This window comes from Squalius cephalus (genome assembly GCF_949319135.1).
Source record: "Squalius cephalus genome assembly, chromosome: 16".
NCBI classification, from domain to species: Eukaryota; Metazoa; Chordata; class Actinopteri; order Cypriniformes; family Leuciscidae; genus Squalius; species Squalius cephalus.
Window position 1 is genome coordinate 5,014,445 of NC_137137.1, and position 17,960 is coordinate 5,032,404.

General features: G+C 37.4%; 1 protein-coding gene across 4 annotated transcripts in view; it reads left to right on the plus strand.

Moving 5' to 3' along the window:
• Window positions 1-17,960, plus strand: part of fgd1 (FYVE, RhoGEF and PH domain containing 1) — a 48,448-nt gene that overhangs the window by 29,188 nt on the left and 1,300 nt on the right. For 2 of the 4 annotated variants that reach the window (XM_079897161.1, XM_079897163.1), the window contains exons 2-16: window positions 2,870-3,082; window positions 4,350-4,536; window positions 5,132-5,819; window positions 7,936-8,174; window positions 9,285-9,441; window positions 12,085-12,223; window positions 12,418-12,476; window positions 13,815-13,961; window positions 14,099-14,191; window positions 14,282-14,361; window positions 14,555-14,585; window positions 14,695-14,796; window positions 16,031-16,159; window positions 16,236-16,394; window positions 17,487-17,633. In XM_079897161.1, the coding sequence (XP_079753287.1) occupies window positions 2,870-3,082; window positions 4,350-4,536; window positions 5,132-5,819; window positions 7,936-8,174; window positions 9,285-9,441; window positions 12,085-12,223; window positions 12,418-12,476; window positions 13,815-13,961; window positions 14,099-14,191; window positions 14,282-14,361; window positions 14,555-14,585; window positions 14,695-14,796; window positions 16,031-16,159; window positions 16,236-16,394; window positions 17,487-17,633 (2,570 nt within the window). The remainder of the gene's footprint in view (window positions 1-2,869; window positions 3,083-4,349; window positions 4,537-5,131; window positions 5,820-7,935; window positions 8,175-9,284; window positions 9,442-12,084; window positions 12,224-12,417; window positions 12,477-13,814; window positions 13,962-14,098; window positions 14,192-14,281; window positions 14,362-14,554; window positions 14,586-14,694; window positions 14,797-16,030; window positions 16,160-16,235; window positions 16,395-17,486; window positions 17,634-17,960) is intronic. The other 2 variants (XM_079897162.1, XM_079897164.1) reach the window with 1 other exon arrangement.

Here is a 17,960-nt window from a genome sequence, read left to right on the forward strand (position 1 = left end):
CGCGCAAAATGACCTTATCGGTTGGCGATTGGCTCTTTTATTTAAAAAGACTTATTTTGCCATATTGTGCTTTGCAATTTCTCCCATTCATAGTAATATGAGTGCACGGTCTTTGTATATCTAGTCTTTGTTATGTTATGTTATGTTTCTTTATTATCCCCAAGGGGCAATTTGTTCCACAGCAGCCATTGGCACAGCCAACACATAAATACAATAAAAGATACAACAAAATGAACAATAAGTTGTTAAAAAAAAAAAAAAAAAAAAAAAACACAATTAACCCATAGATGTCATCCTGGAAAAGTTACAAATTGCGATGTTTAGAGCTGGTTCAAGTATTTAACAGCTAATGGTACAAATGATCTTGTGTATCGATTTGACTTTGCCTTTCAAGAGAAGGCAAACCTTCTCCCTGACGGCAAGAGCCGAAACTCTGCGTGTAGAGGGTGATAAGGGTCTGCCAAAATGGCATTTGCCCTCCGGACACACCTAATCTGGTAGACCTGGCTCAGATCATTAAGATTGACACCAGTGATCTTCTGACACTGTTTAACAAAGCTTCCCAGCCTATTCTTTCTAATCAAATTAAGATTGCTTTGGCTTAACTTACTGTACTATAACAAAATAATGACAAAAACACAAAATCAGAACTAATTGAAAATATTCATAAATATGAATAAAATCTACAATATCACTCAATTATATGCCTACTTAAAAGAGCACTTTAGCAACCAGAGCATAGTATAGTCCTGCTACTTGCAACAAAAGAAGACAATTACTAAAAAAAAAATTAATTCAAAGCCAGATATCGTGTTTATCTGCCCTTCATTTTGACGTGTTTTGGATGGGCCTGTTCTTTTGATACATATTTAATCCGTCCCGACTCAAATGGGCTTGTAGGTCACAGCACACATCCCTTTCCCATACTGGACCGTTTCAGAGCACATGGGAAAAACAACATGCGCTGCAAATCCAAAACTGCGGCTAGGATAACTGGTTTCTCCTTCGCTAGACTTTCTTCACCTTTAAGTAATTTTGCTGGAGCATGTGGAAGTCATTTCAGCCCCCTGCCTGCACTAGCTGGTATGAGTGTCACCATATGGAAGCAATTAGCTCTTTGTAGGGGGACAGACGAGCTTTTTTTAAAATGGCAACGTCATCTAGACAGCGGGTCTGCCCAACATCTGACCCGTCCGTGCAACTTTAAGAAATTTCGACTCAATTTATTTCCTGTCCACGCTCATTTTAATATCAAACTCCACTTTTGATCATTTTAATATCAAAGCCCATGCTCAAATCGCATTTTCGTGTGCCTCGTTTGGAGCGTGTTTAAGCTCTGAATTTTGTTATGTCACTAGATCCATCTCAAAATGTGTTACACTGATTGAGCTGAACAGGCAAATATACACAGTCGAGACTGGCACTTTAACACACTGACCTACTTAACACACGATGGCACAACAAGGGCGCAGACCGCTCAACTGCTAACCCAGAAGTCTTTTTACACAGTCTGGTGTCATGTTCACATTGTCAGCACAAACATGTGATTAATTTAAGCCCAAGATTGATGTGGAGTATTTACTTGGACTTATCTCAGGATCTGGACTTTATTGACCCAGAGGTGATTTGTGTGAAAACTTGTTGTACATTTATGCTTTCTGGCATTCAGACACATCACTCAGCCCAACTGTAATCCATTACACCCAGCCGGCTCCATTAAATTAGGCTGAATTGAATTTGCCTGTCTTGTTTTCTTCTCTCCTGTTGGTTCTTTAAGTGTTTGCTGTCTGAGATGATCATGCTAGTAATGATGAGCGTAAGACATGAGGGTACCCACTAACCAGTTCGTTTTTAAATCAACTTTTTTGAATGGATCTAATAGCCTTGTATTGAACGTTTTTCATTATTGAAAAATGAATGAAATTTTTATTAAAAACTAATATTTTTGTCCTGATTAAAATTGGGATATTTACACTACAATTCAAAAGTTTGGGGTCAGTTCATTTTTTTTTTTTTTTTTTTAAAGACATTACTTTTATTCTGCAATGATGCATTCAATTAATCAAAAGTGACATTAAAGACATTAACAATGTTAATAAATGCTACTATTTTAAACTTTCTATTCATCTAAGAATCCTGAAAATATTAAGCAGCACAACTGTTTACAACATTGATTATTATAAGAAATGTTTCTTGAAACAGCAAGATTAAAACCGCATATTAGAATAATTTCTGAAGGATCATGTGACACTGAAGACTGGAGTAATGATGCTGAAAAAACGTACCGACCCCAGACTTTTGAACGTGACTGAATCTGTATTTTCCGCATATTAGTGATAAACAATACAAGTCATTATGGCACATAATATGAAACAGTCCGTCTCTCTGGTAAACTGATCATAAATACATTATAATTTTGTATAATTTCCTCATCATTTTGCTGACTTTTTCAAATGTTGTTCTGGGAAAAAAACTAGAAAATCATCCTAGAAAATATTTGGATGTTAAATGTTGTTAGGAGATGTATGAACCGTGACAGATATGCTATTTTGGTCTTGAATTTGAATTACTCGTGTCACTTACAATTAACTGTTGTTTCATTTCATTTATTCACATTTTCAACCCTGATCGGGGTTGAAAACTGCTTTTATATCACAAAGCTCTGGCTATGAAAGAGAGAGTGGTGTATTTTAACTCAGAGTTGCCAAAAAAAAAGCCTAATTTTGGCCAAAATCTACTCAAATGAAACCAATAACAAGACATTAACTTCAGTTATTGGTTGTAATTGATTAAGAACATTAGGCATGGTTTATTCCCTTTATTCAGATTCTCTGAATCAAAGCAAGTCTGCACTCTCTCTTTCTGTCAGGCCTGTCCACATCCAGTCCGCGGCTCCTAACCAAGAGTGTGTCCCTTGAGCCAGGCCCCTGCCTTGGAGCCCACGAGACCCCGCAGCACCTCTGCTCTGACCCTGGACCCCTGGAACCACAGCACTGCAATGGCACAACTGAGAACGGACCTCAGGATGTCCCGCCTCCACCCCCTAAGACACGCCCACCTTTACCTGGGCCAAAGCCTCAAGGTATGTTCTGTACATTTAAAGGGATAGTTCACCCAAAAATAAAAATTCTGGCATAATTTATGGTTACACTTTATTTTAAGGTGTCTTTGTTGCAGTGTAATTATACATTTAAGCTCTGAGTAATATTAACGACATGTACTACTTACTATAGGGTTAGGGTAGGATTAGAATTTGGTTGAGGGTTAGTTGCATGTAATTATGCATAATTTGCTGTTATTACTATGGTAAGTACATGTAACATATGTAACAAGGACACTGTAAAATAAAGTGTTACCTAATTACTCACCCTCTTGAATAAACCAGCATGAAATGGGGCGGGTTTATGCTGGTTAGAGCTGGTGTAGTGCTGGTCTAGCTGGTGGAACTCAAACTGAACTGGTGTAGCTGGTCCACCAGCACTCCCACTTCCCATGCTAATCCCAAAACCAGTTCGAACATACAGTGAACAAGGGCCTCCAGGCTCTAAAAAGGACAAAATGGCAACTTTTATGCTATTTATCAAGTTTTCTGAAGCCATACAATACGTTTATGTGAAGTACAGAGGTAAATAGGCACATTGGTACATTTGCAAATGAGACTTGAGAGATACACTACCTTTCAAAAGCTAAGGGTCGGTTCGATTTTTTTATATTTTTGAAAGAAGTCTCTTATGCTCACCAAGGCTGCATTTATTTGACCAAAGAAAGACACAATAAAACACTGAAATATTATTCCCGTGATGCAAAGCTGAATTTTCAGCATCATTACTCCAGGCTTCAGTGTCACATGATCCTTCAGAAATCATTCTAATATGCAGATTTGATACTCAAGAAACATTTCTGATTACTTTGTGCTGCTTAATATTTTTGTGGAAACAGTGATCATTTTTTGGGGGATTTTTTGATGAATAGAATGTTCAAAAGAACAGCATTTATTTAAAATAGATTTTTTGTAATAATATAAGTCTTTGCGGTCACTAGTAAATTAATAAATGTAGTAATAAATTAATAAAAGTATTCATTTAAATTTTTTTTTTTTTTTTGAAGGGTAGTTATATGTTTTGTGCATATATGAATATACTAAATTGGGGTGACTAATTTAATGTTTACTGTATGACCTCATGATTAATTTATGATTTAATATGATATACAATTATAATGCAATCTAATAAAAGTACTTGTTATTCTACCCTGTTGTTCTAATTTAATATCTGTGTCTTTCTGTGGTGCAGTCATGTTATCGTACAGTCTCACTGTATTGATTTCTGTATTGATTTTGTCTCGTTCAGTGCCCCCGAAACCCCCTCATCTACAGCAGCAGGGCGCTCGACGGCCACGCCCCCCGGACAAGCCCCTCCCTCCCCCGCCCTGCCGCCCACTCCCCGCTGACCCTCGCCAATCACGCGCCACGTTACCGAGAGCAGAGGGAAGCTCCTCCCCCACTTGTGTCCTCTCCCTCATTGAGAAGTTTGAGAGGTAAGAGAACACAACAGTCGAGTGGTTGTCGCTGAAGCCCGTTTTTCGATTATGGTAGATTTATTATTCATAACTACAGTCAAGATTTGATTTGCTGCTCTCAAGTAATGATATCTCCGTTTGTTGATCACAGGTAAACAAGAAGTTAAATCTTTCTTCTCACTGCAAAAAAATATTTTATTAATCAGTATTTTTGTCTTGTTTTCCAGTAAAAAAAAATTAAACATCCTTAAAAACAAGATGAACTTGAGAAACAGAATTGCATTAGATATTAAGAATTTTTATTTTTAAGCATAAATCCTATTAAATTTAGTTTATTATTTATTTACTGTAGTTATAATTTAATTTAACTTGCCAATATGATAAGTAAGGATTTATTCAACATATGTTCTCTGAAAACAAGTCTTAATATTTTATGTAATTTGGCTTCTCAGGTAAACTTATTTTGTCTTAATAATATTAAGATATTTTAGTTAAAACAAGACAAAATGCTCAAAGAAAATTTTATTTTATTTTTTATGTAGTGCTCACAAATGTGATGTGTTTTATATGTATAAACATAAGTAACAAGACATTTTTTTGTGCCTTTTTCCAGGGAGCAGATCATCGTGGTTCCAGATATCACCGGCGGAGTGATGTGTACCCCACGGGTCCCGGACCAACAAGCCGCTCCGGGGTCATTTAGCCCTCCACCCTCGGAGTTCATCCTGCCCTGCACGTCCCTTCAGGAACCACTAGAGGCGCCCCTGGCCGAGGAGGAGGTCGAGAAAGTAGAAAAAGAGGAGGAAGACGAGGTGGACGAAACCGAGGAGGATGACAGTGAACTTGGGGCGTCCTGCTCAGAAAAGCGGCTCTCTATGGAATCAGGCTACGGTGCCTCTGATAAACTGCTGGACAATATGGAGATGAGGGACCTCACAGCCAACCAATCAGAAATCCCCTCGGAACGCTTGTCCCTCCCACCGTCACAGATGGATGGGAAGCTGGCCAATAGAGACAGCGGTATTGACAGTATCAGCTCGCCCTCACACAGTGAGGAGCTGTGCTTTGTTGGGGATGAGGATCGGGTCGGTCACGAGAGGGAGATTTGCCCGTGCAGCCCAGGGCCCGGGCTTCCATGCGCCTATGCCGAGGGGCCCGGAGGAGAGGGGGCCAGCGGTGTGGAGGGCGGCAGAGACTCGGAGGGAGACAGTGATATGGAAGAGGGCAGTGGTGACGAGAGTGAGATGAACCCAATGGCTCTACAACCTCTGCCTAAAGCTGAACGACAAGACTCATCTGAGGTGAGTAGAAGTGTGTTCTTCAGAGACCGTGCCTACCATTCATTCAGTTATTTATAAGGTGAGATTGATCTTACTCTGAGTTACCTCTGTATTACCAAAGACTCATTTACATATGGTTTACATATAATTTACATAAACATATATGCAGTGTGTTCTTCAGAGACCATGCCTATCATTAATTTATTGATTAATTTATAAGGTGAGGAAATGATTAAATAAATTATCAAAGATTGATCTTACTCTTGGGTACCTCTGTATTACCAAAGACACATTTACATATAGTTTACATAAAATTTACATAAACACATATATGCAGTATACATAAATGATGTTTTATAAACAAAGTTCGGGAGGAGCACGTTCAAATAATCCAATCAATCAATCAACTCATCAAACAATTACCATGTCTACCCTATCAGCATGAGAGGAAGCATGTATATATATTCACTCTGTCAACTCGCCTAACTTCCTTGACAGGTTTCAGCATCCCTCCACCACCCCGACTCCTCACTCTTGGCTTGTTCTTTCACAGCCAGGAATACGGGGGGAGTACTCTGGGTTCGGGCCGAATACCGAGCCCGGAGCCCTCTCCTCGGACAGCACGCCAAATACGCATTTATTCTATCTGACTTATTTGTAAGTGTGAACTAGTGAAACAGCTTAAAGGAGAACTCCGGTCAATTTTAACATTTTTTTGTAAATTTGGAGTGCTGTCAGTACAGAGAACAACGACAAAAATCGGTGTTGCCTACACCGTGTTATTCTATTTTTAAAATTTGCACCCTGTTGACTTCAATGGGGCAAGTTTTAAACCTGCTTTTAGCCTCTTAACATCCTTGATGTGTCATTACAAGTGCACAGGTCATGTGAGTGATTCCTTCAGAGTGAACACGGGTGAATCTGACTGCAGTAGATGTGAAAGATATGAATAAAAATGATGTTAATTTAGCCAGCGCAAATACCTGTATTTTCTTCCTGTTTTCGGTCGAAGTCCACAGTAGTCGATTGTCGAGTTCACGCGCATAGGTTGTCACGCGAGTGAACTCGACAATCGACTACTTCGGACTTCGACCGAAAACAGGAAGAAAATACAGGTATGTGCGCTGGCTAAATTAACATCATTTTTATTCATATCTTTCACATCTACTGCAGTCAGATTCACCGCGTGTTGACTCTGAAGGAATCACTCACATGGCTGGGCACTTGTAATGACACATCAAGGATGTTAAGAGGCTAAAAGCAGGTTTAAAACTTGCCCCATTGAAGTCAACAGGGTGCAAATTTTAAAAAGAGGATAACAAGGTGTAGGCAACACCGATTTTTGTCGTTGTTCTCTGTATTGACAGCACTCCAAATTTACAAAAAAATGAGCTCAATGTTAAAATTGACCGGAGTTCTCCTTTAATTAACTCTAAGTGATAAATACATTTGGTGCAAGAAACTCTGACAAAAATTATATATATATATATATATATATATATATATATATACTTACAATATATTATTATTATATTTCATATATATTTTTATTTATATTTTGTTACACTAATGTTCAAAAGTTTGTGGTCAGATTAAAAAAAAAAAGAGATTAAACAGATGAATACATTTATTGCATTGAATACATGCATTGAATTGATCAAAACTGACATTTATATTGTAACAAAAAATTCTATTTAAAATTAACTTTTTTATACATTAAAAAAAATACTAGGAAAAATGTATCACGGTTTAAAAAAAATGTAAACAGCAAAAACTGATTTCCACATTGATGATAATAAAAAATGTTTCTTGAGCACCATATTAGATTGATTTCTGAAGGATCATGTGACACTGAAGACTGGAGTAATGATGCTGAAAATTCAGCTTTGATCACAGGAATAAATTACATTTTAAAATATATTCAAATAGAAAACAGCTATTTTAAATTAATGTATTTTTACAGCCTTGGTGAGGCTATTTTGCCTTTTGTGTATATATATATATATATATATATATACACACACACACACACTTAATTTTAAAGTTCTTACTATTAAAAGCACACACGTCAGTCCATCTTGTTGTCACAGGTGTGTCCAAACTGTCATCATTCAGCCAACATGTTCTGGTTTTCCAGCTGTCGTTCCAGCAGCGGGTGTTTAACATTGCTAATGAGCTGCTGCATACGGAGAAGGCCTACGTGTCCAGACTGCACCTCCTGGACCAGGTGTTCTGCGCCCAGCTGATGGAGGAAGCCCGAGCTCGCAGCTCCTTCCCCTGCGAGGTGGTCATGGGCATCTTCTCCAACATCTGCTCCATCTACTGCTTCCACCAGCAGTTCCTGCTGCCCGCGCTGGAGAAACGCATGGAGGAATGGTGAGAAAGACTGAAATGGTCTGTGAGACTGATTTTACTATGGTACTAAATAGAGGTAATGTTACCCCCTAACTAATGTTTTATCTTGCCGTCAAGTCAAGACAAATTTATTTGTATATACATTTGTATGATGTTAATGTTTATTATATGCCTTACAGTCACATTTAACAGATTAGAGCTGAGAGATAATGCAGATAATGCCACGATACAAGCAATCATGCAGTTAAGATTTGCTATATATTATACACTACTCAGCCAAAAATAAGTCATTGTTTGGATTTAAATAGGCAAATGCTTAAGAGTCAATGATATGATCATTATTGCAGTGATTATTATGTTTCTGGCATGTTATATGTTTGGCAACAGTTCTTCTAAACCCTAATTGATGGAGTGTGTAGCTTTTCATTTCTTAAACAAACATGTAGGAAAACACACCATGGCCATATTACAGGATGACAATGTCAAGATCAAGCTCAAATTGTGAAAGAATGGTTGTGAGGAGCATGAAGAATCATTTTCTCCTGACAAACTCATTGAAAGTCTTTGGGATGTGCTGGAGGAGACTTTACAGAGTGCTGGACTCTTGTATTGTCAATACAGCATCTTGACCAAAAGTTGATGCACCTCTTGATAAAAAATAAATGCTGTGATGTTATTTCCATCAAGAGGTGCATACATTTTTAGTCAATTTTTTTGAGTGAATTAAAAAAATCAGGCATTTGAGATTTAACAAATAGTATGTATTGCTTTATATAAGTATCCTGCATGTATGAGGATATAAAGAGCTGGGCGATATTATGGTTACATAAAAATATGTTAATGCTCTGTATATTAATAGTAACCCCAGAAAAATGATATTATTTTTTGCTAAGCCTAATTATATTTCAGACCTGGCTCATTAATAGAGTATTAAACTGATGTGTTGTCAAAATGGCTGACTATTTTACAATGGTTTTTACAGTAGCTCATGCAATCAGATTTTAGAGATGGAACTATCTTTTTTTTTTTTGACAACTAGAAAAGTTTGGATGTATTTTGAATTCAGAATTTAAGCAGATAGAAGCCACATATGTGTTTTCACAGAGTAGACTTCTGCCCCTCTCCCCTCAGGGATCTGAACCCCCGCATCGGGGACATCCTGCAGAAACTGGCACCTTTCCTGAAGATGTATGGCGAGTATGTGAAAAACTTTGACAGGGCCATGGAGCTAGTGAACACCTGGATGCAGCGCTCCTCTCAGTTCAAAGCCATCATCCACAACATCCAGGTATCAGAGTGGGAACTTTAAATGCTTTGTGCTATGCTAAGGATGCAATGCTCTGTAATAAGAAAAAGCAGCGATATATATGAGGGAGGCAGGACTGCTGTGATTGGTCTATCAACTGACAGATGTGGTGTAATTGGACAAAGTTCAAATTGTGATAATGTCACAGCAGAGATTGTTTGCTATTAACAGTTATATTCTGTATTATAAATTTTAAGGCCAGACAAGTTGTTTGTTGAGGGTTGGTTTGTTGGGAAGGACTACACGCCTGCGCATTACACACCTGCGCACATATGTTCAAACACGCATACCTAAAACTATAGGTAAATATCAGGTGTGTATCATTTAACAAATATTATGTGAAATACAATAAATGTGACCTATTTATATAGACTGAACTTGTAATACGCATGTGCATGCCATCAGCGTTCTCACAGGTTCGAGTTTTTGAAGTTTGCGCAGAGAGAACTTTTCTGTTAAAATGGTGTCGTGTTAGCGGTCCCTAAGTTAATAACTAATGATCGTTGCGACGGAAGTGAATCAATCAAAACTAACTTTAGCTGGACAATAACTTTATTCTAGAGCTGCTATAAAGCCAAAACAATCTCTGTTACTTTAATTTCCTATTATCACTGTAAAGCCACAATCTACATTGTTAAAAGCGCTATATAAATGAAGATGACTTGACTTGACTAATTGGTGCTTCCAGGATTGGTCACGCCTGAGGTGTTTCCCATAGTGAGATATCGAACGAATCTTTGAAAGAGAACATTCAAATCATGCATAAATATTTGAAGTATAACATCTGCATGAGTTACTCTCCTCGGTTGAACACAAAAGAAGATATTTTGAAGAATGTTGGTAACCAGACAGTTGACGGTAGCCATTGACTTCCATAGTATTTTTTTTCCTACTATAAAAGTCAGTGGCTATCGTCAACTGTCTGGTTACCAACATTCTTCAAAATATCTTCTTTTGTGTTCAACCGAGGAGAGTAGCTCATACAGGTTTGGAACAACTTGAGGGTGAGTAAAATTATGAATAAAAAATCTTTTTTGTGTGAACTATTCCTTTAACATATGCTTTTTGTAATGGACTTTTGAGTAGCATATCTAAAATGCTACTACTTTAGTTTAAAACAGAGCGAATATATTGAATCGATTTTCTGAATTGATTTCAAGTGTGGAAGTGTGAAACGACAATTGGAGCTGGAATAAAATTTCTCTTAAAAATTCAAATTGTGATAATGTCACGGCAGAGATTGTCTGCTATTAACAGTCAGATGTGGTGAGTACTGTTGACGATCACACTCTCTGATGAAATGTGTGAAAACCCCCTCACCGTTATAATGAGTGTTAATTGCACGCAACCCTGCATAATTCACACCCGACGACTGAATGAACAGAGTGTGTGTTAGTCATACAGTGATCTCATCCTCCAGGTGCACTCCACCAAATCCACCTTCACAGTCTGAGACAAGGAGCGTTCGTGTTAAAAATAACGAGAGCGCTCCCACGGCTCCGCGGTGATTGAGTGCGTCAGATGAAAGAGTGAATCGCTGTGGGTGCGGGATTGTTTTTGGGGAGTTGTAGGTTATGGTGAATACTAATGGCGCCCCAATCAGGCCTGGTGCTGCACTTCAAACGTCTCTGGTTGCCACTGTGTGGAGAATATCAAGAGTGTGCGAGGCCCAGTGCCTGAGATCACAGGACTGCTGTAAGGAGATCAGGCATGTCATGGGCTCCATCACGCAAGGCTTACACTACCAGTGAATTATCTTGTTTGTGTTCGGCAATGCTTTGGGTGTTTGCCTTATTGTTAAAGACAACATGAAACCGCATTCATTCAATACATTTAACTTGTTGAAACATGATGTATTTCAGAGTGAAACTAAATATTCATTGGGAAATAATCTAGGTGTAGACAAGCAAGATTTGATTGCATTGTGAAAGTAAAATGTTTTAAAATATTGCGCAGGAATTTGAGCAAACCTCTAATTTTAAGTATTAAACGTTGAGAAAAGCAATATTACAGTCTAGTAACCACATAGTAACATACTATATATATATATATAATACTGTATATTTGAACAAAAGCTTATGAAAACAAGTTTTGAAAAAAAATTATAATAATACTTTCATTAAAATATATTATATATTAAAATACACACACACACATATATATATTATTACAGCATTTTACAACATGATATATATATATATATATATAATCATGTTTTAAAATGCTGTAATAATATAAAAAGTAAAGATGCTTGTTGTATATATATTTTAATATATAGTTATATATAATATATTTTAATGAAAACTAGTTTTCTTTTATTTTTATATATTATATATTAACATTTTATATATATATATATATATATATATATATATATATATATATATATATATACACTTTAGTAATATGAATAATATATCTTGTATTTTAATATGTATTTGAATGAGAGCTTTTCTTTATAATTATGTGCACATATGAATTGTGCAAAATAAGTGTGTAAATAGAGTCTTGATTCATGTTGTTTTTAAGGTCTCAGTCTTTGCAAATGTTCTGCATTTGTGTGTGGGAATGGATCGGTGCATATTTTCTTTTTAGTCATCGTATTCTTTTGGGTGTGTATTGCAGAAAGAGGAGATGTGTGGGAATCTTACCCTACAGCACCACATGTTGGAGCCTGTGCAGAGGATCCCTCGCTACGAGCTCCTGCTCAAAGACTATCTGCACCGCCTGCCAGAAGACGCGGACGACTTCAAAGACGCTCAGAGTGAGTGCAGAACGGCAGAACGGGCCTTATCTCCTCCACTGACCACAGCAGCCCGCTTTCTGTTTCATTTCAACTGTTCGTGCATGTGCCTGGAAAAATTTCAGTCAAAAGATTCATGCAAGCTTAACAGACCAAGATAAAAGGAAAAATGACACCTTGTGAATATCAAGACCTTACTCCTTTATTCTTTTCAGAATCTCTGGAGCTGATCGCCACAGCGGCAGAACATTCAAACGCTGCCATCAGGAAAATGGTGAGTGGATTTCAGATGAACCACGGCACCACAGATCAACACCACACTCCAACTGGAGTGAAAACCAGCACTGCCACTTAACATCCCTTTGTAATTAAGCATGGTCGCCTCTTTAATGTGCAGTCTGTTTTAGAAAGTCTCTCATTTGAAGCTGTTAATTGCCTATGTTTTTTTATGTTCTTCATTTTGAGACATGAGATACCTCCCTCCCTGTGGAACTGACCCAAACAGACAATAGCTGTGTTTCCATCCACCTATTTTAATGCGAATTTTGGGATATCGCATTAAAAAAAACGCTGGATGGAAATGGCAAGATATGCATGCATTCTAAAAATGTGCATAAAAACAGTATTCGCTCAATTGAGGTGGATAGTTTTTTATTCGATAAGTAAACATGGAAACACATTTACAGAATACATCCCCCAATGTGCAATAAAGGACTCACATGACCTCGACAGAGGATGTGATTGGAGAAGTAGACTAACTAGCATCTCAAATGTTGGTTTGGTCATTCTGAAATGCCTGAGCCAAAGTCTGTCATCAAAGTAATTTGGTTTAATTCCCTCCCAGAAGTGTATCACATGATTGCTCTCCCAAACACCAGGCATCCGAACGCAAGATAACATGACAGCACGGTCTGAGATGCAAGTCATTTATAATGTATGAAAAAAGAGAGACAGTGGCTTCCCTATAGCAGCAACTTCCATTTTAGCACTGATATTTGGCGGCAATTTCCCAGGAAGTGACGATTTCACAAAGGTTTTTATGCGATCTTCCAATTTTGAGCACAAGTTAAAGGTATAGCGGAGGATTTTCCTGAATTTTAGAAAAGAACCGCCCTCTCCACTTTTTGAAAAAATGCACATGCGCAACACTCTACCTGCTCCCGAGAGGGAACGCCTATTAAACGTGTGCACGAGAGAGCATGCACGAGCTAATCATAGCTTACATTAACTTTTACTAGCAGTGATTTTAAATGGATTTCTCCAAATAGCATGCCAAACTTTACCTGTCAAGTAGAAACTTCACGACTGAGGCATCAGTGGGAAGCCCAACCTGTGTTTTGAGCGCACGCCATCGTGTGAATCGCGTGCACGAGCACGTACGACGGCCTTACGTAAACATATCACCAGAATGATTGACACTTAGGAGGACCAATAGTCTTGATGATCCACCCGGAAAAAGAAAATCCTCCGCTATACCTTTAAATTCGTAACTTTGGATGGAAACATAGCTACTGTCAAATTTGATCAGCTTGAAGATCTCTTGTTTGGATGCTCACTGCAAATGAATGAAAGATAAATGTCTCTACAAACGTGTGAATGTTTTGTCTCTCAGGAGCGCATGAGAAAGCTGTTGAAGGTGTACGAGTTGCTCGGTGGAGAAGAGGACATCGTTAACCCGACTAATGAGCTCATTAAAGAGGGACACATCCTGAAACTGTCAGCTAAAAATGGGACATCACAGGATCGATACCTCATTCTGGTGAGTCAAACATACCGAAGCTGTTTCACTAGTTGTGCTAAACTTACTGTAAATGATACCCACAAAATGATTTCTTTTTGTAAATGTAGTTCTTTGGTAAATCATGCATGTTAAACTTTGTTCTCCTCTCTCTGAAGTTCAATGACCGGTTGTTGTACTGCGTCCCTAAACTGAGGCTGATAGGACAGAAATTTGGAGTGAGAGCGAGGATTGATGTTGACGGCATGGAGGTTCGACGTGTTTTTATCTTGTTTACAGTGTCATGTTCAAAATAAATCTGCTGTTATCAAACGGTGGATTCACTCTGCATTGTTTCACAGCTGAAGGAGACCAGCAGCATGAACGTCCCACGAACCTTTCTGGTATCCGGAAAACAACGTTCGCTTGAACTGCAAGCAAGGTACGGCTTAGGGAATGTGCTTCATCTGCTTAAAAAATCAAATCTGAGGTTGATTGACAACCACAGAAATGTTGTCCGAGCTTTTGGGGATTAGGAGAAAATACCCAAGAAAAGCATACGAGCCATTGAAAAACAAGAGAAATATGTGCGGCTTTTGGGATTTTACAATGTTTGTCGTTTTCATTTTCACCAGGACGGAAGAAGAGAAGAGAGATTGGATTCAGGTAACCTTTTCTCCTCCTGCACGTCACATCGCAGGTTCTCACATCTCTCGACCAGAACTCTCCCGCTTACATTTTTCTCATCTTTTCTTTCTTGCTCACTTTCTCACAGGCAATCCAGGCCACTATACAGAGACACGAACAGACGCTCGAGACGTTCCGTATGCTCAACTGCTCATTCCGGGAGGAGGACTTCACTCCTCCTAACTCTCCAGTTAGTTTTGATTTTATCACTCGCAGTGTTGTTATTGTTAACTAAATCTAAAATGGCACAAAAAAAAAAATTTGAAATTTATCTGAAATAAAGTATAAATATTGGATGTAAAACTTAAAAAACTTCAACTAAAATTAGAAATGTTGCCACCAAAACAAAAACTAAAATTTCTAGAACTTTAAAAGCTTAGAAATATTAAACTATAAGTGACAGCAAAAACACATAACAAAATTACTAAAACTGTAAATATAAAACTAAAAGTTAATTCAAAATATTACTAAAATACTATAATAGCATATGCATAATACTATATTTTTAGGGGGTCAAGAGAAAAATATTGTTAATAAATTAATACATTTTTTAAATATAATACATTTTAACATCTTACATTTTTTAAATAATTTTATTCTGCTTTCTAAACACTGGTTGTAAATCATGAGATTAATCAAATGTTTTTATTCTGTTGACAGATAATAATGTGAAGTACTACATGTTCCTGGTCAACATCTTTGTTGATCCTGGAACAACATTCCAATCACCCAATCGGATTAGAGGGACAAGTTTATAGTTTATGTCAAGTTTAGGCTTACAACCAGGATTAGGTGCTTCTACATCAGTGTTATTCACCTATCAGTTCCCTCTGATTTTAGGGATAACTTATGTGTAGGGGTAGGGATATAGAAATGGTTAGGACAACATTTTCAGAATATGCTGATCCAGGAACATGTCTTACTTGGCAAAATCACGATGACTAGATAATGTACAAAAAGATTTTTATAGCAAAAACTTTATAGCAAGTATATTACTACACTATTAAACTATTATATACTACTAAATAATAATATATCCAGATAATAGTTCATAATATGTTAATAATATGTTCCACAAATGGGTCTTTATGCATATGCATAAATATGCCTTATATTAGGAAGGGTATTATATCCCTCACAAAGGGCTTGCCATATTTGGGGCTCTGTGGCATCAAAAGTTTAAAAATCCCAGATCTATGTGAATAAATGCATAATACAGTGTCCCCAATGAGCCTTTTGATGCTCAAGTCACACTTAAATATGCATGAATGTCATTGCATTAGTTAACAAAATTTCAAATCAAGTGGCAAAACTTCAAAGCAAACATCTTTAAAGAAGACACTTGCTCTAATGCAGGTGTGGGTAAGGTGTGTGAATACTTAATGTAGCCACTGCAGTATTCTCTGATCGTGTTTTGCTTTCAGAATTGCACAGAGCTTGGAAAGAGAGCGCCCACTCCAATCCGGGAGAAAGAGGTCACACTGTGCATGAAGTGTCAGGAGCCTTTTAACTCTATTACCAAAAGACGGCATCACTGCAAAGCCTGCGGACACGTATGTTACACAGCACCATAACTCTGTAAGTCCACATGCTCCTGATGCAGTGGCCTGACGTGGGTCTTGATTTCAGGTGGTGTGTGGAAAGTGTTCGGAGTTCCGCGCCCGTCTGTTGTACGATAACAACCGAGCCAACCGTGTGTGTATAGACTGCTACACCATGCTAGTGGGAGTGCCGCCCTCTCCTGCCAGTCTGAGCAACAGCACACAGAGACGTCGCTCCATTCTAGAGGTAAAGTAAAGGTCACGCTCTAAATGGGCTCTTCTTTAAGGAAATAGCAGTGCTTGCAAAAAAGAAGTGTTAATGCTTTAGGTAAACCTAAGGTACTGGTCAAAAGTTTGGGGTCATTAACATTTTTTTAATGTTTTCGAAACAAGTCTCTTATGAGCACCAAAGCTGTGTTTATTTGATCAAAAATACAGTAAAAACAGTAATATTGTGAAATATTATAAAAAAAAAAGGTCATTTATTCCTGTAATGCTAAGCTGAATTTTCAGCATCATTACTCCAGTCTTCAGTGTCACATGATCCTTCAGAAATCATTCTAATATGGTGATTTGCTGCTCAAGAAACATTTCTGATTATGATCATTAATTTTTTTATGTTTTTATTTTTGCTGCTTAATATTTTTGTGTAAATGGTGATACACTACCATTTAAAAGTTTGGGGGTAAGTAAGGTAAAACATTTTGTTTTTTAAATGAATACTTTTATCCAGCAAGGACGCATTAAATTAAAATCAAAATGCTACAGAAAAAATATTTTTCATATAGATGGTGTTCTTTTGATCATTTTATTAATAAAAGATTAATTTTAAAAAAATATCACGGTTTCCACAAAAATATTAAGCAGCAAAAACCAACACTGATAATAATAAAAAGAAATTACTAAATAATTGAGCTCCAGTAATAATTGATAATAAATGAGCACCAAATCAGAATATTAGAATGATTTCTGAAGGATCATGTTACACTGAAAACTTTGCTTTGCCATCGTTGGAATAAATGAAATTGTAATATTTCACGGTATTACTGTTTTACTGTATTTGATCAAATAAATGCAGCCTTGGTGAGTATAAGAGACCTCTTTCAAAAACGTAATTTTTTTCCTCCCAAAAATTATTCCAAACTTTTGACTGGTAGCATAGGTTTTATACAACTGTAGGGACTCAACACATAACATGACATGTATTTGGAGTCTAAAGGCAGCTATATGGCTAAATAGATGCAAGAAAGACAACACAAGAATATGAAAAATATGAAAAGTACAAGTTGTTGACAGGTAGAAATGTCAGTAACTGTAACTTGTTCTTCCCCTCGTGCAGAAACAGGCCTCAGTGGCAGCTGAGAACAGTGTGCTGTGTAGTTTCCTACATCACATGGAGAAGGGAAGCGGCCGTGGATGGCAGAAGGCCTGGTTCGTCATCCCTGAAAATGAACCACTGGTGCTGTATATCTATGGTGCTCCACAGGTAAGGCTGCAGTAACCAATCCACAGGTTTATACACATCTATTATGAAAATGTGTGTTACTGTAAAATACGGATGTGGTTTCTTATTTTTAATTTTTTTTTGCATTTATGAGAAGTATATTAACCGCCATGACTGCATGTACACCTGGATTATCATTTTCATGCCTGATGTGTCCTGGACAGAAGCAAAGGACTTCCTACTCACCTGTCAATCAAGCATTCTGTTAAAACAAAGGTTTTGAACTTTGCCTGTTCCATGTGGATTTGAAAGAAATGACCCATATAATCAAAAGGTTTGGAAAAGCCTAAATATATACATTACCAATCA